The 23477-nt window shown below is 41.5% G+C and overlaps 1 protein-coding gene across 1 annotated transcript in view; it reads right to left on the bottom strand.

Moving 5' to 3' along the window:
• Window positions 1-7337: 7337 nt before the first annotated feature.
• PKP2 (plakophilin 2) overlaps window positions 7338-23477 on the bottom strand; it is a 46864-nt gene continuing 30724 nt past the window's right edge. The window contains exons 7-13 of the mRNA XM_076340455.1: window positions 18355-18472; window positions 16705-16866; window positions 15688-15861; window positions 14920-15073; window positions 12460-12649; window positions 11374-11461; window positions 7338-9890 (exon numbers count right to left, since the gene is read on the bottom strand). Coding sequence (XP_076196570.1) covers window positions 9822-9890; window positions 11374-11461; window positions 12460-12649; window positions 14920-15073; window positions 15688-15861; window positions 16705-16866; window positions 18355-18472 — 955 coding nt within the window. The 3' untranslated portion in view covers window positions 7338-9821. The remainder of the gene's footprint in view (window positions 9891-11373; window positions 11462-12459; window positions 12650-14919; window positions 15074-15687; window positions 15862-16704; window positions 16867-18354; window positions 18473-23477) is intronic.

Below are 23477 nucleotides of genomic sequence, written 5' to 3'. Positions count from 1 at the left end.
AAGACTCCAAGCAGACTTTATCCTGTGAAATCTCTATAGTGGATGCAGTTATCAGTCAGGTGCAAAGAACTAGGTACTGCACAGCACAGGTGTGAGAAAGCTGTTGTATCTCCTCCCCTGCAAATTACAAGGGTCAGAGCTATACAGGGAAGGGTTCACAGGTTTGAAGAAGTCATAGTGGGAAGAAGAAAATGGCAAGTGATGCAATATGGAGATGGTCTGCAAAATTCAGCTGTGGGTGAAAGCCAGTGACAGTTAAATGAGCTGGCATCAAGAGGGAACATGAGCATGCAGGGCTTTTAAATACCACTTTACACAGAACTGCTGGGATATTCCCACAAACCGTCACCTCAGACTTTATGGTATGTTTCTGAGAAGTATGTTTGGGGAAATACAGGACTCCAACAACTAGAACAATATTACTGAAGATGCTTCCCATCAAAGCTCTTCAGGGAGTATTAAATAGGCATAAGATGTTTGCCATGGCTCTCTTGTCCATTCAGAAATTATCTTGCATGTGAACAAAGTTTCAGTGAGCTAAGCTGCATCTCCTGATATATCCCTTTCCAGTGAAATGGCAGGTTGGAAAGCAATCCTGAGAGCCTCTGAAACCTCTTATCACCGACAATGAGCTATGCCTTATTTTAGGGGTATCCCTTACAGGACCCATGTTCTTAAATTCCCTCTCACCATCCTGGAGGATTCAGTTCTTCGTACATAGAGGTACTGCAAAACACCAGTGTGTGCGTCTGTGTGTATGCGCATGGGGATTTCCTGCACTGTTATAACCTTAACCCTCCCCACCTGGGGAGAGCTTGTAGACCCGTGAGTAACCATCGTACTAACACAACTACTGTTGTAAAGAAGAAGGACCCAAACAGATGTATCTCACTTTGTTTTGGCAAGAAAATCCTCAAGCCACACTTGCAACATCCTTTGTTTTGGGAACCTCCCTTCCCTCCACCCTGTCCTGACTTTTCTGTGTCTGGGAATGTATTTTGGGTTATATGGAGGTAAGCAATATGTTACCCTGACTTCACTGCTAAATCTACAGGAGGTGGAACTGACTTTGATGTGGGAGCGGAGATGGGACTGCTGGATTATTCCTGATCTCAACTTTGTCAGTGAGATGTCACCTTCAGAGATTGTCCGCTAAGCCAAAGCAAAAATGATTTGTACTTTATAGCATGTTTGCAGTTGTACATGCAAGCCTGTTGTACAAAGAGGTTCCCCCAGAAAATTAATTGATTTATCTTGGAGAGGGGTGGGGGAATAATAATATTTTGCTTAGTTTAGGAGGAGAGTTAATGTTATAGCCCAGAACGAGAAAAAATGTTGGGAAGATCTTCACAGAAACCCTTCTTTTCTTCCTCGCCTTCATCTTCTTACCCTGAAAAAACTATTGTTAAATGGCATGAATGCAACAATTACACTGTTCCCCTTCAATAAAGATGCCTCTGCTTAATGGACAGCAGCACAAGTCAGTGTAAACTATGAGTTATTTGCTGTCCTTTTTGTGAAGACAGCAGGTCATACTGGGGCTTCGCTTGCAGCCAGAGCTAAACATCCTGGGGACTGCCCAGGATGAAGGAAAGGAACCTTGCCAGTGATACTATTGGCAGTCAGGAGAGCGTCTTCTTGCCCAAACCTCAGGGTCATGAGCATTTAACAAGAATTTCATGTTTAACAAGAATTTTGTTAAAAGATTTCTCTGGCTTGAGATGTTACACTGATTTTTAATTTGTTTTTTAGCTACGTGTCTAAGAGAAAAAAATCCAAGGCCCTACAACCAGACTGCATGAGTGGGAACAGTGGCAGAGTAAAATATACAGTTGCTGCAGGTGGATGGTATAAACTCATGAGAGATCAGGGACCATTGTCCAGGGCTACACCTTATTTACCTTTGTTTTCTTTTCTGGCTGGGAATCAACCAACTGCTGTTTGCTGACTTTAATGGAGAACCTGAGAGTAGACATGCACTTTCCAAGGGTTTTGCCAATGGCAGTTAACATGACTGTTTGGTCGATGCTGCTAAGTGCATTTTCCCAAGGAGTGAGTGCCCACAGGACGGGTAGAAAGCAGCCGTTCGCCTTTGTGCTGCTCAACGCCCTCCCAGGCTGTGGTGTTGTGCCCACCCCAGATTTGTTCAAGCAATCCTTGCCAAAGCATCTGTCCCACAGGCCATGTGTCTGTTCCATAAAGCCCCTCCGTGGGCATCCCCGCTGCGTGGCATCCTGCCCTGCACTGTTACAGCAGGGGCTGGAGGGCAGCCAGCCCGACGTGCAGCATCTGGCTAGCTGAGAGCATCGCTTTTGCTGTGGCAGCAGGGGGAAAAAAGGCGCCGATTCACGACCATATGCAGATGGGTAGAGCCTCACAGGGCTCAGGGATGGGCCGGGGTGGTTGCCACGAGCTGGGCTGCTCTCTGGCCCTGCTCTGTGGTGACAGAGCAGACGACGTGCCTGACATTTTGTCGTTGAAGTCACACAGCGAAACTTGCACGTGGACCAGTAAATGTTCTTCCAAAGCTGCTCCAGTACTGTGCTGCGGTGGATCAGGCTGGGGGTGCTGGGCTTTTTTTTGTCTCTGTCTGAGTCAGAACAGTAGGATTTGAAAGCACTTTTCCATTGAAAAATACACAAAATGGCAACAGTGGGGCCCAACTTTTAAATCTACATATAAATACCTTCTTAGAACATGCCATCTCAGGTTCTTATGCTTTTTCTCTTTTTTTTAATGCCAATGTAACAAATCTACATCTGTAGCCACTGCGGTAGATGTGAAGAACACGAGGTTGCCTGTAAAACACAGGTCCATGTCTTTCAGGTGTACTAAATACCTCTTCTTTTATAGGTGAGCATATTATAGACTACAGAATTCATTGTGCCCTATTTACTATCCATAATTACCCCCACAATAACTTAATTATAACCCTAAGCCCAGCTAATGGTGAATCTGTCCGTCTTCATAACAGCAGAAAATAACTGATCTAATTAGGAAAAAAGTCCTTGGTGGATGGGTAATCCATGCTGTGTATTCAGAAGGCACAGCACTGGTCAGGCTGCCGGCCCGCAGATGTGGCTGTACAAGAGGTAAGCGCCAGACCAGTGCTGGCTTCCCCCAGCTCAGTGTGCAGGACTTCAGAAACCTGTGAAACAAAATCCCTTAGCAACGCCCAGCCCTTAAACCTTGGCAATATCCACTCCAGCTTCTTGTTTGCTCCACGTACAAGTTGGGAAGGGAGCTGTGTGCAACCCTGTCAGGGTTCCCAGTGAGGGTCTCCTGAGATAAGTCCTCCTTGCTGGAGGCACTGGAAGTGCCTCTGACCCAGCATCCAGATGGTCTTGCTTTCTGCCAAGTGAATTTCAGAGCTTCTGAAATTTATCCTTTCTTTTCCACACCGCTCGCTTGGCCCTTCTCACTTTCACAGTTTACCCACCTCATACTTTTTTGCCAAGGTAGCATTTGCTGCCTGACCCTGTCCAGAAACACTTCTCACCAGAGGTTTGGCATCCCTCCCCTCACACCACAGAGAAGCCAGCTCCCTTCCCTCCTCCCCACGCTCCGGCTTTCCTGCCCCTTCCTCGATGAACCGCTCTGGCACTCACACCTCTTTCAAACGCCTCTGCTCCAGTCTTCCACACCAGAAGACAATTTTTTCTCCATCTCTTTGTGTCATTTAAGCTGTGCCAAAACTTTTGTAGTAACACCTGCAGGAGCATTACTGCTATGCAAAGAATCAGTTATTGACTTCCAGGTTTTAAGTATTTTCAAGTTGAGTAGTAGCACCATTAAAAAAAAAAAAAGACTGCAACAGTGCTGCTTGCAAATATTACTTTGTAGATTCTCCTTTTCATCAGCATGTATATCATCAGGCCTGGGTTTCTCATCACAGCCTCCCTTTATTTTAAAAACTCTAATCTTTGTCCATATGCTTTTAAAACAACACATATGATCCTATTAATAAAATGTTATTTCAAGGCTATATGTCTTACACGTTTAGAGCAGCTTTTTTCCTAGCATCATGAACGAAGAAACTTCTTAAGGATCCTTATTTTAATTTTCAAAAAGACATGCTAAAATTCCTGTAATCCCAGCCTTCATTTTAAGCATGAAGCAGGAGCTGGATAACACACCTAATCCAATGTGCTAGCAGAGAGCTGACAGCCCCCATGGCCGCCCTGTCCCTCCTCAAGGATAAAGGTTGTCTTTGAAAGCCTCCATTGTTCTCTCTGCAGTATCTTGCAGGTTACCCTGTTGTAACTGCAATGCAAATGCAAAGGTAACCACAGCACAAACGCACCATACAGCCCGCCCCAACTATGTGGCCAAGCAACATTTTTATTACAAAGGGGAAGTTTTATGAAGGAAAAGCATATTTCCTCTTTACACTATTTCCTCACTTTTCGTTAATAGCATTTTTTCTACAAAGTCTGTTTTAATCTCAGTTACAGATCATTCATCCTGCATGCCACATCCACGGTTCTCCAGCCCTAAAAAGTTGCGTGGAGTTTAAGCTCGTGCACAGTTTTCAACTGGGCTATGCCCAAGGTCCAGTGTTTTGAGTTAAACTCAAGTGTGCTAATGTATCCTGAGGTGCAGTGTGCTTTCCAGGCAGAGTTCAACACTGATACTACAACATTACTGATTTATTTTGTTATTCCAAGCCAAACACAGCTATTCTGGCTGGGGCCCATTATCTTATGACCTTCATGGGCTTCAGAAAGTTTTTGAACTTTCTGAAATATATTACCCTCTTAGGCAGCAGCTAAAAAAGCCCCTTTCACTCTTCATTTTTCTGTGTTCACCCAGTGGCTCAGGCTTGGCTATTTCAATTCCTGGTGAACACATAGTGAGACATATTTTTGAGGGTCAAACAATGCCCTTAAATCTCTCTAGAACTGAGGGAGACCTGAAATCTCTTATTTAAGTTACAGGGGTTCCCCGATGTCTAAATACATTTGAGGCACTAGTGGTGTCCTTCTGAGCCCCAGAAAGCAAGAGCAGGCTGGAGACTTTTGAGGCCAACACCTGTCAAGGTGTGAGTGATGGCAGCTTGGCTCATAGTCCCACAGCTGATTACAGCTTAGAGACTGCAAAACGCAGGCATAGGTAAGAGAAGGCCTTGTGCAATTTCGGAGTGAATATGTGGTCATCATGGAAAAAAGAGCCTAACGACGAGCACTGTATTTGCAGCTGGTGTCCCCGTTCCTTTTCATGGTCACGGTGCTGCCTGCCCGGTGACCGAGGGCATGTGCATGTGCAGAAGGCCCTGATACCTTGGGGGGATTTGCAGTCTTGGCTCTAAACTGCAGCTGCTAAGGACGTGTAAAGCAAATGCCTGCTTCCCCTTTTTTATGTGTGTGGATATTTAGACTGGTCTGAGAGATCACAAAGAATAACAGGATACAAATAAGGGAATGGGAGCTTAGGCTGAATAATGGAAAAATTTGTAACAAATGTTAAGCTCCTAAACTTGAATTATTTACAGTTACACTGGACACAGCACTGGAAGATACAGCTGAAGAGAGGATGCAAGCAAACTCTAATTTCTGATCCTGAGCTGACAATACCTCTACTGTGTATAATAAAATGTTTTTGGCTCTGAACATGTGAAATAAGATAAAATGGGGCTTATTTCCTCATCATATGCAAACCTATTAAAATGTCCAAAGTATGACTGTAGAGAATGGCAAAACCCTGCTCTATGTATACTATCTGCTATAAACCCCTTTTTGTCTTTGGCATATTTGAGCGAATCTCCCTGCTGGGTTTTCAGTGGGCAGATGCTGTGCAACATCTGAAACAATATACTAGGTGTAGACTCACAGGGTTATATTAACACCTGATTCTTCAAGCCTTGTCCTTGACGCACTGTGACATTGAGCTCAAATGCGCATTTTCTCCAGTGTGGTTTCTGCTGCTATTTCCAGATCTTTGTCTCGTATCAGATGATGCCTTAAGGTCATGTTATCTTCTCCATGGGCTGGGTCTAGAGTGTAAGTCAGGAATGCAAACTGAGGTTTTAATCCGTAGCAATGACAGTAACAGAATGGAAGAGCAGCTGCTGGAGTTGAAATAACTTAGGAAACATCAGTCTTATCACTTTGCATAGCTTGTGAGTGATTCACACTGTGACTGTGCGCATTAGGCTACCTCCTGAACCACCCCTCCAAGAGGGCTGTGAAGTGATACTGTTGGGCTCTTTGGACCTGAACCCTAAAGACGGGAAAAGGTAACACTTCTGGCAAGCTGGAGCCTAAGGGCTAAACACGGTAACAAGCAAACGGGCAGCCTGAGATACAATCCCTCAGCTTTAATGAGTTGCCTTTTGAGGATGTACTGCCAGGCTAAGCAGTAGCTGGTGAAAGGGCTGGGATTCTTCTATCATGGCTCATGGTGGTGCCAGTTCATCTCACCTGCAGTTTTGTATGGGCCCGGAAGGGAGGATTGAACCTTTCTTAATATATAGCATGTTCCTACTCAAAAGACACCCCTCCTCCGCCCGCCAAAAAAAAGCCAAGTAACCTAAACGCCGTGTCTGTGCACAATATAATGCAATATTTTACATAGTTTAATTCTATTTAGCAAGGGAGGGAGGAGAAAAAGCATTAATATTTAGAAGCAAAGACAGTAGAAAAAAGGTAGGAGGATGAAATGGGGAAAGGAATGACTGATTCTCTGGCAATGAATTAACGTCTATATTCTGTGGTATCTACCACAAGATTATCCATACTAATTAAGAGTTTCTACTAAAACAATTCAGTGAAAGGTGGTTGTACTGGGTTGTGGTTAAGTCCTGTCTCAAGATAGGAGAACCTGGGGTCAGTTCCTGGTTCAGCCAAAGACTTTTTGGACACTACCCAGTATGTTTAAATTCAGGGTCTCAAATCTCCTCTGTAAAAAAGCAAGTGAGGAGGTTTTATTCCTCAAGTCCAAGACTATGGTGAGGATGATCCTAATTATGTTTGAGATCTCCAGTGGTGATATGGCCCATGGTAAAGTTTACTGGTAAAGACCAGTTAAAGAGGGGTGAAGAAAGAGGATGCCAGGTGCTTTGATAGGTCAGCAATACTGGACAGAGAGAGCTGTAACAGATGTTGTAAGTAAAAATAAATTATTTGCAGGAGCACTCTGATGCCAAGAGGAGCATGACACAGCTTGCCTTCAGTAACACTCTTCTGTTGTAGAAAACTCTAAGTCTCTGTACCTAGATTTAATTTAAAAATTAATTTGTCCTAATAAAGAAAGAAAGGGCTAAGGCTTGAAAATACATTTGCTGCATCCCAGCAAGTGGGTTCACTAATAACAACAAAGACCAAAGACAGATTTTTTGCATTAGAGAGAACACTTTATTATTTCTCTGACTAACATTCTTTGCTTTCTTTGGAGTCCTGCTGAAATGTTTTTGATTGCATACAAGCAGGAGATCAGTTGTAATAAGGTGTGTCATTGTTTCTCATCCCTGTTTATAGCTTTCAGTTGTTGCTAGGTCTGATACTCTTCTTCGTGACTTCTGAACACCGGTTTGATTTTAAAGGGACACTATCAATAGAAACAATCCAAAAAGTTTGCACCCCATTCTTAAGGACATCTTACTGGGAGTTAGATATACTAAGCAGGGCATTTGAAAATGCCCAGCATTGGTCTTTTTTTTTTTTTTAAATAGCGTGTGAGTTTCATAGAACTAAACCAATACTTGAGTATCTCTAAAAGCCCCCTTCCTAATGTTTAGACTGCAGTTCTTCATGCCCGTGCTACTCTGTATTTAGGTTTACCCTTTGTATATTAATTTTGCCTACCACTACTTTTTGGGCAGTAAAAGTGAACTTGTCCAGGTTTCCCGGTGTTTATTCATTCATGGCACGTGCAGTGTTACTTGGGTTAACAAGTTATAAGAAAAAATTAGATTTTAATTGTCTGTTTTCTATCATATTTAAAAAAAATTATAAAAACAATTTCCTCAACATGCAGTGCTGTAAGTTCCCTTCCCCTGTGTTGTTTTTGGACCTGGAGTATTTTGAAAATGACCTCTTAAAAAAACAATAGTATTTTTAAAACCTCTTACTGGAATGCATTTGAGTTGAGTTATTCAAAGCAAATGCGGAGGACTAACAGACCTATGAAAATGATCTGTAACGGGAAAGCAGGGTTGTTTGCTTAACTCCCCAGGACACGTTCTGTTCTGCATGCACGTGTGGGACTTCCTGGGAAGCCTATGAGAACTATGTGCACCTACCAGCAGAATTCAGCTCCCCAATATCCAGAAATATGTTTGGACACAGTGCAATGTCACAACCCGCTGGTTGCAAATTTCTGGTAGGAGCTAGACCTTTGGCCAGGAGTGTTGAAATGAAGAGGCCTGATGATCTCCTCTGTGAGGTTCCTACTCAAAGGATCACGCATCCCCTTCTGGATAAGAACAGCTGTAATAGCTCCTGTGCCAGCAGTTCAGCGTAGGGGTATAGGATGGGCTCCATTCGTGCAGGAAGGCTTGAAAATACATATGCCAAAGTCTTCGTTGCCATAAATGTAGCTTAGCTCCCCTGATTCCAGAAGAGTAATGCCAGATCATGTCAGCTGATAATCCAGTCCACAGAGTTTTATATATTTATATATGAATGTTCTATTGCTTTAATGGACAATTTAACTACTGGTTTGTTGAGATAAATCTTGCTTACTAAAGGTATCAGATGGGGTTTTTTAGTGCTTCTTTTCCCTCTCTGAGGATCATATCATGGGAACAGCCTTTAGGTGCTTAGGAATTTTTCTCCTCCTGTTACCTATTCCCACACGTGCAGACATAGTCCTTCAGTTATCACATTGCATGTAATTGCCGTAGGGAGGATGATGACTTCAAGTAAGAGAATATGAAGCAGGATCAGATGAATTCCTTAAGCAGCATGGAGCCTTATCTCTTGTGTGTGTGTATCTATTTCTTCAAAAATAAAGGCAAGACTCCACTCCCTTTACTATATATAGATTAAGAACAGAATCATTTTGAAAATGCAATTTTCTTAAAATAATCACTGCATCACCAGCAACTAACTCTTCCACCAATTAGCAAAGAATGATGGATCTAAGTTCAGCCCAAAGTGTCTGAAACATATTGGTTCTAGTTAAAACCCTTTCTGGACACAGTTATAAATTCCAACAGCCATGTGAGGGAGTATGAGAGGAGCAAGACATGATGAGACCTATGTAAAATCAGTTTTGTTGCTGTTGCTGATGAAATCTCAAAGGAAAGAGGCTTAAGAACCAGTGAGCACATGAATACAAGCAATACAAAACAATCATTTTAACTTCATTGGTGCTTTTATAATGCAGGTAGCGAAACAGCTTCTTGTGTGTACTCACAGAGTTTGGAGATTCTTATTTAGCATGTGGGAGGAAGCAAAAGGGTGAAAAATTACTGTGTCCCGAGCAGTGCACTTGATGCTTACCCACTGTAGAAAACTATCTGTATAAAACAGTCTGAAAAGAATTTGCTGCCAATCAGCATTTCAAACCTCTCTGTATAAATGCCTGTTAGACTAAAGGCAGTCATCTGAAGCTCTGACTAGTGGTAAACCTGGATGAAACTTCACCTCAGACATCCTGAAGAATCCATCTTTGGTTATTCTTATATTGATATATACAGTGACAACAAGGTGATTAGGATTAAAAACACAAAACAGCTATCCTCTGATCACTCAAGTTTTATATAAAATCAGCCTCTTTTTTCTGAGATACTTCCTGGTTCATGATGGCAACACCAACTGGGTGAAGTTACGTTAATTGACGTATGATCTCATTTGTCTTCAGTGGTGTTATGATGTGATTCAATCTTTTAGTGAGTTATAGGCTTTTGTGGTCCGGCTGTTGATGAAATCCGCCTTCTTAAAGTCAGCCTTTGGAATGAAAGAAACAGAATAATCGCTTATCTTCAGTACCAATTCTGCAAGGGAAGGGTGGGTTCAGCTGTCTAAAAGCTAGGTATGGAGCCATGGTAGGGGTACAGGCAGAGTCCTCTACAGTCAACAGAGATAGAACAGGCGTCTCCCAGGAGTGACTCCATTCAGTCTCAGATAGGTGAGATGAATCATTGGAGTTGCTTAACTCTCTCCACTGACTGTATGGGAAGCCTCTTCTAGCTCAGCTGTACAGACTCCTAACTCTTAGGTGACTAATGTCAGCTGAGATTAACCCTATCTGAACAAAGAGTACAGGGCAAAAACAAAATGACTCAGGATTTTATCAGTCTCATTTGATCAAGTGATTTCTGTTGCTTATTAGACTGACTTTTCAAAAATGTAATTAGAAAATGCATTAGAAGCCTGCAGTTTTCAGTGCTGTACCCGATATCGCTAGGGGACCCGATTTGCACAGGAACAGCAAGTAATCAGCATTTTTTGAAACTCGGATCCAACAATGTGTCCTATAGGCATACCCAAAGTACCAGTGACTTCGGAAAATTCATGCCATCAGGGATATTGCTGTACAGTAAAGTCAGGAATTTAGTTGCAAAAAATCAGACACAACAAAATCCAGTTAGAGTTTATATGGCTACAGCACCCTTGTTCTTGAACGCAGATTTCTGGTTGTGGGGCAGTATACTGCTGAGTGTGATGCCAGACTGTTAAAGGATACTACACTAAGAAACTTTTTTTGAGCAAATTTCAACAAAAAATCTACAAGAAGAAACAAGCTGACTAATAAATGCTAAAGGCTAGAGCTTGAAAAAATGGAATAGTTTCAGGTTATAGGGAATTTTAGGTGACAGAAATTCTGAACAGCAAGGAAACAAGGCATGAAAACAGTTTGAAATGCAGGTTGAAGGTAGGTAGGTTGAAGTCAGCCCAGCTGTGTGTTGAAAAGGCAGTCATAGAGCTTCAAAACACCTTTCCCGGGCCCTACCTTTTTGTCTGAATATAACAAACACCTGGGCTCGCAGACCATACGAACAACAAGGAGAACAAAACTGCTGTGGTTTTAAAGCAGGAAGCTGCCTCACTCTGCCTTTGCTTTTGCTGGCACGTTAGGCCCTCTGTGTCAGGTTGGTTCAGTCAGTGGTGGACGGACACCGACTGTGCATCACTTCTCACCATCTGAGACTTCTGGCAGGCAGCAGCAACGTTTTTCATAAACTTTGCCAGCAGATACAAAACCACAGAGGGAGAGAATATGAACACAGATGAGCAAAAATTAAGGGCTTGCACTACTTGTGCAGGATTACGTACAAGTAATATAAACACCAAATTCAGAGACCACTTGGAATCCTATCATAGGTTGTTTCTTAACAGTGCAGAAGTGCTAAGGGCCCCAGAGGACAAATGAGAGGGTTCTAGGTCTGGAAGGACAGATTACATATCTTTGCTCTAGCCCAGATCTTACCTTTTTGTAAGCACTGTGGAGATCGGTATGTGACCACAAGGCGTAGAGGAGGACTGAAGCAGCCCTACTAGCTTTGCTGAACATATTACTGCAATTTTGTGAAAAGAATGATAAAACATGTTTAAAGTCCCACTTCATAATCACAGTGCATATGCAGACTTCAGCAAACGTAATCTTGTAGCATTTTTTCTGTCTTTCCCTCTCTCTCTCCTCCTAAATGCTGGTTTACTGCTCTTTAGGTATTCTAGCACATTTCATGCTGTCCTGACTACTGAAACAAATGCAACATACCTCCCTGCTTCACTCATTCTTCAAAATTAGAGACAAATGAAGTACTCTATAGCCTTCATCTTAGAGCAGCTATCATACTGTTCATATTCCGTTGAGGAAAATACACCTCAACATAACAAGCATTCGAAAGGATCTTTCCAGCAGGTAAAATCTCTGGTTAGTTAGATAGGATTTAAACTATTCAGAGCCTCATGAGGCCTCCTTTACTGAGATGAATTTCCTCTTTCATTTTGTAAAAAGAGAGGAAGGCAAACAGAGTAATTACTGATATTCACAAAGCATTAATTATTCTCTTTTGAGTAAACATTGGTTGCATGTGATTACATATTAAATAATGATTTAAGGAAATTCAACATCTATTATCTAGAATGCCCCTTTATAAATATTTTTTAAGTTCTATCAGCTCTATAAAATGTATCTCTGCACTTTTCTCCTGACATTTATCAGGGCTGTGTTACAAAGAACAGGAAATACAGAAATTTTCCGGGCACAGATAAGATCTGATGGTCAGCCACTATATATATATTAGAATATAGACAATATTGTGCCATCACCTTCTGAGGAACCATTTAAAATGCTGGAACATCGCAAATTTAGCTGTGGATGGAACAGTTGTTGTAAGAGATTTTTCCATATTTCCCAATATGTGCAATTCTATTCACAACACAGTCACTTCTTTAAGCTGTCCTGGACCTTAAGACACAATGTTTCCCCCCGCCCAGGTGGCAGAGGTTGCAGTTTCTTTTTTCCCCAGGGAAAGGAAGAGTGGGAGGGAAGGCTTCTCAACCATCTTACCTGTCATTCATGCTGATGGTAATAATCTTTGGTAGGCCATCAGCACTCAGGAGAAGCCGTGCATTGTGAGAACTGCTCTGTGTCAAGTTGTACAAGGTGTAGCAGATGGACACTGTGGTTTCACAGACAATATCAGACCCCGGGACAGACTCGGGAAGTATCAAGACCAAATCAGGCAAAACTTCTCTAGCTACAAGTTGGAAGAGAGACAAGCAACTCCATTACTAACAGGTGCAGATTTATCTAGGGGTCCTACGAGACCTTACTCCTCCCATTATCACCAGTCAGGGTGCTGTGTGCTCCCACAACAGAGTTCATGGTTTCGAACCTGCATTACATCCCCACAATTTAGGTTAAGCTGCATCCGCACTAAATCGGACGGTATATATTTTGTCTCTTATACACAATACATTAATACCTAGTGTAGCGTAGTGAGGTGCCTAGGCATGTGCTAGCAGCAGGCTGCCGCTTCCTGAGGAACCCTGTGTGTCCTACAGGTAATCATGGGTACAGTGATATACAACAAACTGAGAAAGGGTGACTACAGCACAATTTTTACTGCTGAACTTGTCAATGGTTGGCTATAAGGGGATGCACACACTCAACCTTCTGAGCCGGTGTGTAAGCTATCTATTTAAGAAGAATGTCCTATTCTGAAGTCTGTCCCTACTCAAGACCACACTGGATGGGACCCTACCAGCCAACCAAACAGCAAACAGCAGCTCTGGACAGCAACTGAGTCCTACTGTGTACTGTGAGGTCTGTGCTGTGTGGACCAGAGTTGATGGAGAAAATTAAAGCTATAGGACGTAGCCAGCGGCTCCCACTGTAAGAAGGAGCACTGGGCAATAGTTTGGGGCATTTGGGGCCATTCTCCCCTCCGTAACCAGTGCCTTACTCGGACAGAGCGCTTTGCTCTCTGTGAGTTCTGTTCATTCCCCCAGATGGGTATGTGACAAGGTCATGTATATTGAGGTTAAATTACATGCAATTTAGAAAAGGACCTTTAAAACTGGATGAACCACCTGCTATGCTAAGTATCAGTCAAAGCGATTATGTCAGACATGATAGCCCATTTTTGCTCCCATTGGTAAATCAAGGAAGGTGATTTTTAGAAAGTATACATTTGGCAGTGTCTTGAAAACATCTGTTCAGAACACGTTATTTTTTCAAGTAAAATAGGAAATTTTCTTATGTTTTAAAATCATTTAACTTTTAGAGATGTTTTATATTAAATTAATCTCAATTTCATATCAAGGATTCATTTTGCTTGATAAATATAGACACTTTATCTAGGAAACAGTATGCCCTTCCAAATGTTTTCCTTTGGCCAAAATTATTTGGAGAATTTGACCTGAATTCACACATGCTTTTAGTCAACCAAAAAGAACACCTTTTCACAGAGAAAAGGTTCACCTGAAATTCCCCCAGTTCTTCCTACAGTTTTTCTTGCAGTAAAGCAAGAAAATGACTGTGAACATGCAAGATGAAGCACCTTTCTCCAAAGCTTCATGCTATTCTGTCTTTCCCACATTCTTTCATAAATTATTTTCCTAATGAAATCCCAATTTCTTCTTCTCAGGTTAATTCCTACTCTTTCTGGGGGATTCACCACTTGTAATTTTTAACACTATACAGATTATCCCTTTGAAATCAGCCCAGCAACATATTATAATATTTTCATTAATAGGGAATGTTCTCTAAGGATTAAACAGTGCCCAGGAGACTGTTCTGCAGAATTCTGGAGGTTAATCTGCCCCATAAACCAGCTGTATGCATCTAATTTCCCCTTCCCGCTCTGGTGCGAACACAGAAAAGGACAGCAAATGATGTGAATTTATTTTATCCTATCAGTAGGAAAAAAATTCGAATATACATTAAGTTGAAATAAAAATACTCAGAATAGAAATGGCTTCTGATGTGAAAATAATTATAACATTTTAGGAATAAGGTCCTCCAAAAAGTTTGAACTATTTTCTCTATAGCATCTTCTAGCTTCCAGTCTGAAGAAACTTATGCAGGAAAACTGTGTGAGCTGCAAGCTTTGTGTCTAAAAGAAGAAAATATTATTTTTGCCAGAAGAATTGGAGATGTTCTATGATTTCTCCCAAAGGATTACAAAGCTGTGGCAGCACAGAACTCAGCACTCACCTTCCTTTACCCTATTTTAAGCAGAAGAAAAACTCCCTCTCCAAATCTGTGTAGATACTACTTCCATTATGTATTTTCTGAAAGTAACATCAATGGAAGTATCTGATGAGGAATACACAATTTAGAGAAAACTTGAGGTTGCAGTCTTTCTTAGGCAAAACTCTTTATTTTCAACCCTATATAATGACTGCAAGTATTTGACCTGAAAACCCACTTTTTTTTTTTCACTTTTTTTATTTAAAGAAAGCAAGCTTAACATAAAGAGAACAGAGAAAGAAAGCCCAAGAGACAATGTTAGTCTTTGCTCACCTATATCACTTTGCAGAGAGGTGTTGCGAGACAAGTTCCTGAGCAGTGAGACTGCTGTCTTCTTTACTGTTGGGTGGCTTACATGCAGCATAGTTCGAATACTTGGAAGGCCATTTGCCTTCTGAACAACAGTCTGGGCCACCGCAAACGGCATCTGTTATAAGGCATGTGGCAATAGTGTGTCATTACCATGAATGTACAGGCTCATAAACAACCACAGCAGCTTCTCTATATCAATTTAAGCACGTTTAAAATAGTTTAAATCCAGAGCTACATGTGAGCTGCAACAGAAAAGGAAGGTAATATAAAAGAAGTTTCGAGCCCTCTTTCTCCCATGTGTTCTTTGGCCAGTTCCTCAGCCAAAACATGACAGAGGTCATTAGTTTCTTCACCATGAAAGTGATCTGTGGTTGTGTCAGAGCCTTCCTCTCCCCACAGGAATGATTATGTTCCACAAAACCACTTTTTTTTGTGTGCTTTTAACATCTACTTATCCCTCATTGTGCAATGAATAGGCAAAGTTCCACACGTGGAGATGTACAAAGACTGAGAAGAAGCAGTCCCCATATTTGCCACACAAGAAATAGCTGTACTGCCAGTTACGATTTTCCCTTCAATGTTCCTTGATTTCCTTGATCACATCTGTGAGACAGTGACTTGTCAGTGGTTACCTGATCTCAGTGCTGTGGGCGTGTTGCACTCCAGTCCTAAACTCTATGCATTCACATTAAGAACTGAATGACAAGAAAAAGAAAAAAGCTGACTTACTGGTCCAGTGCCAGCTGTGAGGTTCTGAAGAGCTCCCAGGGATGCCTCCTGGGTATAGTTTCTGGTACTCTTTGCTATTAAGGAGAGGTATATCCTAATCAGTGTGGAATGCCAGAGCGATTCAACACCTCTGGGATTGCTCTTTTCCTCAGGTAGCGGGGTGTCCTGCTGCTTCTAAACATGTAAACAGATCAAGCTTTTAGAAACAGGGACCTTACATGACTTAATGCATCACAAGCTAAACTAGCCATTTTGTAACTCTCTATGACTAGATTATTTGCAGATTATCAAGTTGTGAACTCAAAAGACAACGTGTAACATTTCAATATTTAATTATACTGGCCACTCTGTCCAAAACGAGGAGATAGGTATGGTGGAAGCTGCTTCTCACCTCTCAGCAACTGACACTAGGGGCTGAGGCCAAGGAGAAACAAACGGCCAGCTAGAATTGTACTGTGGATGGAATGGGAGAAGGCAGAATACACTCCAGCAAAACTAATAGATGGGGAAGGGTCATCAATCCTTTTCTTTCGCTTTCCTCCTCCCCTGATACCTGTTTTCTCTCCAATAATTCCAAGTTGCCAAAATATTTGTGATCTGTACCACATGGCATCAAAAGAAGAGGTCTTGACATAGCCTAAAAGCCAGCAAGTCATGGAATTGGCAAGTCACCTTGCGTTGGTTTCACCGATGAAACCATCACAACACCCACTCATTGGTAGGGCACTTGCACAATTGTTGTACATGGTACAGGTACCACTTAGATCCATCAAGAGGGGATGAAACTGAGTGGCAGTATTCCTCAACTAATGAAACAGTGAATTGCTATGTCATTTTTGCCATCAGCAGCTGAACAAGATAATGGGTGTTAGGAAAGGCTATCAATAAATTTGGGGCAAGTAAGTGTCACGCTACCAGATACATCAATAACAGATTGTTAAGTAGATTACAGCCTTATTCTCCAGAAGTTGCTAAAACTGATTAACAAAATGAGTTGTAACTAAACATGTGCTTTACCTCTTTCACTTTTCTGCTCCGTGTTCCAAAACAGCCCGCTGTTTTATCATTGCTAGAAATATTTCTTCTTTGCATATATATGCTCTGGGCATAGCTCTCAGGGAGCTCTATCTCTAGCTGGTAGGAAAGATTGTGAAGAATGCACACACAGTTCTCTGTGGCCTAAAATAACAAAAGAATAGAAATCTTGAAAGCTTTGGCATGAGTTGAAGGGACGTGTATAGACATGGGAAGAGCTTTCATTTTTGGATCTTCAACAACTAACTGCAGAGCTTCTAATGGCTTACAGAAGAGCTAGTCTTCGTGCCAGTGATCCACAAGACTGCATTTACCCTGATAAATTAAACATGCCCTGGGATGTTCCTGAGCACTGAGGCCAACTGGCACACAGGGCTTGCATTTGGAGCGGGGTGCATGCCTGTTGGAAATGGTCCTGGGACATTATAATTCCTGAATTGTGCCTGGGAATTGTTTGAGCGAGTGCTATTTGCTACAGACCAGAAGCGTGCCAAGGAATGTTTAAGAGCTTAAGAGTAAAGATGATCACGTACACACCTTGCCGTAGCGTCAGCAAAAAGGAAGCTTTGTATCTTTCCTAAGGAGGAAGCACTTTTCTGTGCTAGAATGCTTTTTTAAATTAGATGTGCCTTTCTGGGCATGGCTAAAGTCAGGTCTACAATTTCTGAGCGATGAGTCTAGTGGTAAATAGCTTTACTACCAGTTCCTCCTTTTTTGAAAGTAAAAAACGAATGAGTGATTTTAAGACAAAATGCAGCAGGGAGCTATTGGCACAAGTGTAATGTGTTGGATTCTCCCTGAAGCTAATGGCACTGAATACAGGGAGATGGAGAAGCTCAAGTAACTAATCCTAGGATAGAGCTATAAATGTGCAGTAATTACCACTACACAGCACAAGTTATAGCAGGCACGCTAGAAGTGCCTCACAGGCTACAGCTAACCTTCTCATAAGTGACAGCTGGTCTTCTCACCCAACTTCACCCAGCTAAAAGGCAAGCATCTAGTCTAAGCAATGTTCAGGGTTCATCTGCAGTCAATGGTGGGAGGAAGAGAATGAGAGGAACTGGCTTCTGGAGGTGTCCACGTCCTTGTAGTTACTGGCTTAGGCAGAATGTATAACTTCTAAAAAACTTAGGAAAAACAATCTCATTCTAAATGATGCAAGCTCCTTAATTACACTGCCACCCAAAGAGATTTATGTTCTTCTTTTCCTAAGGGGTATATAGCACTAAATATACAGGAAAGTAACCAGATTAATTTATTAAGCTTCTAGCTAGCTAGCTCCCTGAGACAACTAAAAAGGTAATATCCGACTCTTTAGGTGTTTCAGTATTTCTGAAAGCTGTGACTTTATGTCACATTTAAAAAAAAAACCAACAGACGTTTCTAGCTCTTTCTGGTGATTCTGAAAGTGTTTTCCCAAAGCTAAGGTATGTTATTATTTTAGATTGCAGGATAAAAAGACACTTCAGAAAGCTTCTTACTGGACTTTCATCTTTGGTGACAGTTCTAAAAGCCCTGGAAATAAGTTTGGCAATTAGATCACAACTGTTTCTGAACATTCGTTTCTAAACAAAAAAATGTTCTCCTAGCAATTTCCCCTAGGAAAAGACCTTTCATCTCAAAGAATACCTTGTCATTGGGCTCGTGGTCTGCAATAGCTCCTTGAATATAATACACAAGAGAATCAATCAAGCCGTCGCATTCTCTCATCTTCTTCCTTCCTTCTGGGCCGGCAGAGCTCATGTTTCTGTGCAGGAAGGAATATGTTGGTGAGAAGAGACTTAGTCAAAGATATTTCCTTGTGCTCCTCTGACAAACTTTTCCAGCTAAATCTTAAAGATACTGAAGTTAAGGTTTACTGCTTCCTTTCTTCAGAGCTGTAAGATAATCTGAGCCTCTGCTAAGTAAAACTTTCACTTCCGTGCACTCCCAGACAAAAACAAATACTCCAGAAAAAGAAACTGTTGTTTTTGGATGGATAAGGTAAGACCTGACTCAAATCTCCATCTCAAAGTTGAATTAATCCTTTTTAAACAGTCAAACAAACTGGACTTTTTTTCCATTATTCCATTTGTAGTTGTATTTTTAATATTTGGGACAGTAGCTATGTCAAAATATCAGAGGAAAGATACCTGTAAAAATTTCCATGCACACAAATGTCCTTTAGCATTTACCTACACCAAACCAGCTCTTGATCCAACATGACCTATCAACAGACACGTTCTGAGAGTTTTAGCAACATTTGTACATTAACACGTAAAGATAACCGATGTCAGTTACGGGGCCAAATTCAGGTGGCAGTTCATGTGCTCATGGAAATGCTCTGAGGGGTACTAGCAGGCAGGAGGGTACGTGAACGCAGACCAGCTGGTAGGTCGGAGCAGCAGCCCGGCCCCACCGCTGGGCAAGAGGCTGAGGGGATGAATCGTGACGTGGCTGCCACTGCCATCACTGCCAGACCAGCAGTGTGAGAATTATGAAATGTGCGGGGACAAGGAAGAGGAAAATATACACTGTGCTCAGCCGATTCCCAGCTTCCCAGAGAAACTGCTGGCATCTAAGCAGAAAAAAGCTGAAGCCACCAGAAGCTGCTCAGTCAGAGAAGGAAATGCCAGATGCCTTCTGCTGTTCTACCATGGTGGCTTGGACACAGCTCCGCACGCTTTCTGCTTCTTCCAGACCCAAAGGAAGCCACTGTTTGCCTGACTTTCAAGTAACTTTTTCTGTACTTTGTGGTAACCCAAGTACAACTTGAAAATGAATTATGAAAGTAACTTAAAAACTCTTGAAAAGCCAAACACACACTTGCTGCTTGAAGTTTGGCTCTAAATAAGCTACTGATTTCCAGGGAAGTAACAACACTTACAATTTTGGGGTACAATTATTTTTACAACTGAACAAACAACTATAAACCTAGGCCTCATTATTTTGGACTCCTGCAGCTCTGCTGGCCAAAAGGCTGCATGCAGTATCACATTCCAGCTTCTTTGTTTGAAATAACATTAAATATAAACCAATCTTAGCATCCCTCAAAAACAGAGAGGGACATGTTCCTTTAGATAGTTTCAGGGTGTTTATTTTGCATGCTTACTTTACCCACTGGAAATTACAATGGTTTAAAATTTTATTAACAACAAAGCCAGTAAGGTACAGCTTTAAACTTTCCTGTGGCTTTTGACTGTAAAATGAATGTAACGTTTTATATACTGTCAATGCAGTTCTTCTGTTTTTTTCCCCCGGGAAGTACATATTCAGATTAAATACTAATGCATTGTAATTATAGTTTTACTTTAGGTCATGCTGTTAACAATATCCCTATTTATGAGTTCATTTATCCTCTCATGGAATTATATATCACAGAATCAATATTCAGATTCCTCAATATGGCTTACTATAGACACCACTTTGAAATTTAATTTTACCTATGTATGTCACATTCGAGGCATGTCACCCTTTCATGTGTTTACGGTTATACTGACAGAAATGTACATGCTACAGCCCTTCTATTGCATAGCAAAAATAGTTTCTGAGGCACACAGACTAAAAATACTATTAAAAGATAAGTGTGGAATTTCCCTCACCAAAGACACTTCAGCTGATACAGTATTTCGTTTTGTCACAGTACGTTATTCTAAAAATCCCTGAACTTTTGACAACTAAGATCATGCTGAATGGCTGTGCAAGGAGGGGCCATCACCTGGCCTTGCTGCCTAGCATGAATATGGTGGGGCACATAGCTTTATAGCTCAGGAGGCAGAGAAGAGCCTGAATCAGAGGCACTGTCCTGTTCTGCAAAGGAAATGAATTACAGAACTCTGTTTCATTAAGAAGCTGATGCTCAACTGTTCATCCAGTCAGAGATATCAGTGTGTGTCTGTGTGCGCGTCTCTACACATATGGCCACTCCGTTCCCCACCTTTCCCTGTTTCCTTATCTGGGAAAGGGAAAGGGAAGAGCTCCTGCACTCCCACTCGCCCAATTACAGTTGTAACCACCTTGCTCTGCATAGGGTCAGAGTTGGTTTGAAGGCAGAGAAGAGCATTTCAGGCAAAACCTCAGTTGACAGTTTGAGTTTGTTTGCTAATTGAAGCTTGAGAAATTCCAGGAAACAAAAATATTATTTGACTGGGAAAAAATAAACATTTCTGATAAGTGTCACAGAAACATAAATAAATTAAAAAAAAATACTAGTTTTGAAAAAATGGCAACATTTTGCTTAGAAAATTGCAAAACTGACTTCATCTTGGCTTCCCAAGATTTGAGGTTCCTGACAGCTGGAACGCCTCCCTCTGAGCTCAGGAGTTGGACTCTCTTGTAGTGGAGCTCCTGGAGGCCTTGAAAGACTCAGTGTTTGGGCAATTGCCATGGTTGGGCTGGCCCAGTATTGTGGCTCGTGGCAACCCCCATGGTGAGACTTCAGGGCTACCTAGAAATCTTCAAGTCTGCCGTGCAAGTTTGTTTTGCTTGCATTTCATCAGAAGTACACTGAGACAAATACATCCGTGGAAAAAAGGATCAGCTTGAGTCAAGATCAAGAGTCTTCTCATAGAAAAACTCTTTTGCTACCCAATTTCTGATATCTCTACCCTGCGTCGGTATTGAATGGTTGGAAGAATGCAGCATGGGGAGAACGCAGCCTGAGGGAGATTGCTGCTTGTAGGGATGCTCTCCTTTGAATGACTCAGAACTTACTTACATTTTGGCATCATCTAACTATTAAAAATCTCTGACTTCTGGCATGCTTAAATATGGTAATCCTGGTGAGATGCCCAAACTATTCCACATGCTAATGTGGATGCATCGTATCGATCTATGTGCCTCATTTACCTCATCTCGTATTTGCTGCTTCTGTTTTCTCTTGCACATATGCATGGTGTAACTATATCTGTAACCGAAGCAGCCATTTGCCCATGTTCCTGTGGCATTTGTGGAGGATCAGCTAATTCCCTATTGGGAAATATTGTTTTGATCCAGAGATGTGAGGTAAATACAAAGAAATGTAACATAGTAAAATCAAGTGTGATTTTGAAAGAAACGGAATGATAATACATGTTCAGTTAGATTGCAAATGGCACCAAATGAAAGGGATACTCCCTTTAAGCCAGCACTGAGTCACACACTGGCCGACTATGTTGGAAAAGGTTTTTTGCACTGCTGTAAATGATCCACATGACTGATAAGAAGAGGGCTATTGCTCCTGGGACTCATTCTGCTAAAACTGGTAATTTAACTCAATTACGTGATAATAATTTCCTGAAGTAGTTCGGAAAATTCTATTCCCTTCATGCCCTACACAGTTCAAAAATGCAACAGGGCGGGAATGGTATCTGGGGATCTACTTAGTAATGACAGACACCAGGCTGCAAGCTGCTTGCTGGAAATAAAATCCCTTTCACGAATTGGGGGAGCAGATAAATTGAAGAGGAGGCAAGAGAAGATAAGAATGGATGGAAATAAACTTAAAGGAATGGCAATGCTATGCAAGAGGCCTTGGTTCAAAGACTTGCTATCATCAGTCATTTGTTTTACGTTCTCTCTTAGAAGCTTCCATTATGAAATTGAGCTGCCATTATGCTTTTCAACACACGGTGAGAGCTTTGGCTTCACTTCTCTCCAGAGCAAATGTAAGTAGATGTTTACGCAGCCTTCTGGTCTGAAGTGCAATGATACTACTTCCTCCAACTACAGCTTTCCACCGTCCTTGTGGGTCACTCTGTAATTCACAAAGAACTTAAAAGGAAGCTGGGACAGACAAAGCGTGAAAAATAATAATGAAAAAGGAAGCGTTACTTCTATTTTACTGGCTGGGGAACCAGGAACAGAGAGGTTAGCTGACTTTTCTGGAGATAGTTGTCTAGAAAGTTTTGAAGAATTAGGATAGATAGGGCCACGGGACGCTCCAGTTACAGAGCAATTAAAAAGGAGTATTCTGTAATGAAACACAACAGTTGTGATCACTAGCTCCAACACTTAACTGAAATGTTTTGCAAGAGGAAATGTGACAACTAAACATAAATTTTGGAAAGTTCAGCGTTGCAGAACTTTTGGGAACAGGTATTTCAAGGTAAAAATGGAACAAGATCATCAGCTTTCAAGGTATAACACAGACAGCCTTCTACTAAGCCTTCCTTTTAATCAGAGGAAGAGTCATGCCATAAATTCACTTATGTATATAAATAATATTCAAAACCGTATGTTCTGCATGCTGTTGGCATCTTACCCTTTCGGACTCAGAGAAGGAGTATGGAGGAGGAGGCTAAGTATCTTGAAGATTTCTACCCATTTGTATTGGAACTGGAGACAGAACTATTATGTGTAGGACTTTTAGGCCAAGAAAAAGTTACTTTACTTTTAAAATCCGACAAGACTTGTCTGCAAAAGTCTGCAGTACTCCTCTAGATAGTTTAATACACCAATTTTACTTGTTCAGCTTGTTGTCAGGCAACCAGTAAAGTCTTTTGATTTGGCTTACTCTGCCTATTCAGAGCACAGTGCTTTTTATCATATTTCAGGACTGAACAATACCATTGCTTATTCTAACTGCTAATGCAGAATCGTGTGGTGTACGCAGCTTCTTTTTATTGTGTTAAGTTTTGTGACCTGCAATTCCTGTAAAACTGCCAGAAGCAAAGCTTTAAGACAAATTACAGACCTAGAGAATGGGATTAACAAATCCTTCTAACGTCAGACTTCCTTATCAGTGACTGCATACACTGACACAGGCAGCCGAGATTCAGGACCCCACAATACTT

The sequence above is a fragment of the Aptenodytes patagonicus genome, chromosome 1 (assembly GCF_965638725.1).
Source record: "Aptenodytes patagonicus chromosome 1, bAptPat1.pri.cur, whole genome shotgun sequence".
Classification (NCBI taxonomy): domain Eukaryota; kingdom Metazoa; phylum Chordata; class Aves; order Sphenisciformes; family Spheniscidae; genus Aptenodytes; species Aptenodytes patagonicus.
This window is presented reverse-complemented; position numbering and strand designations above follow the sequence as displayed.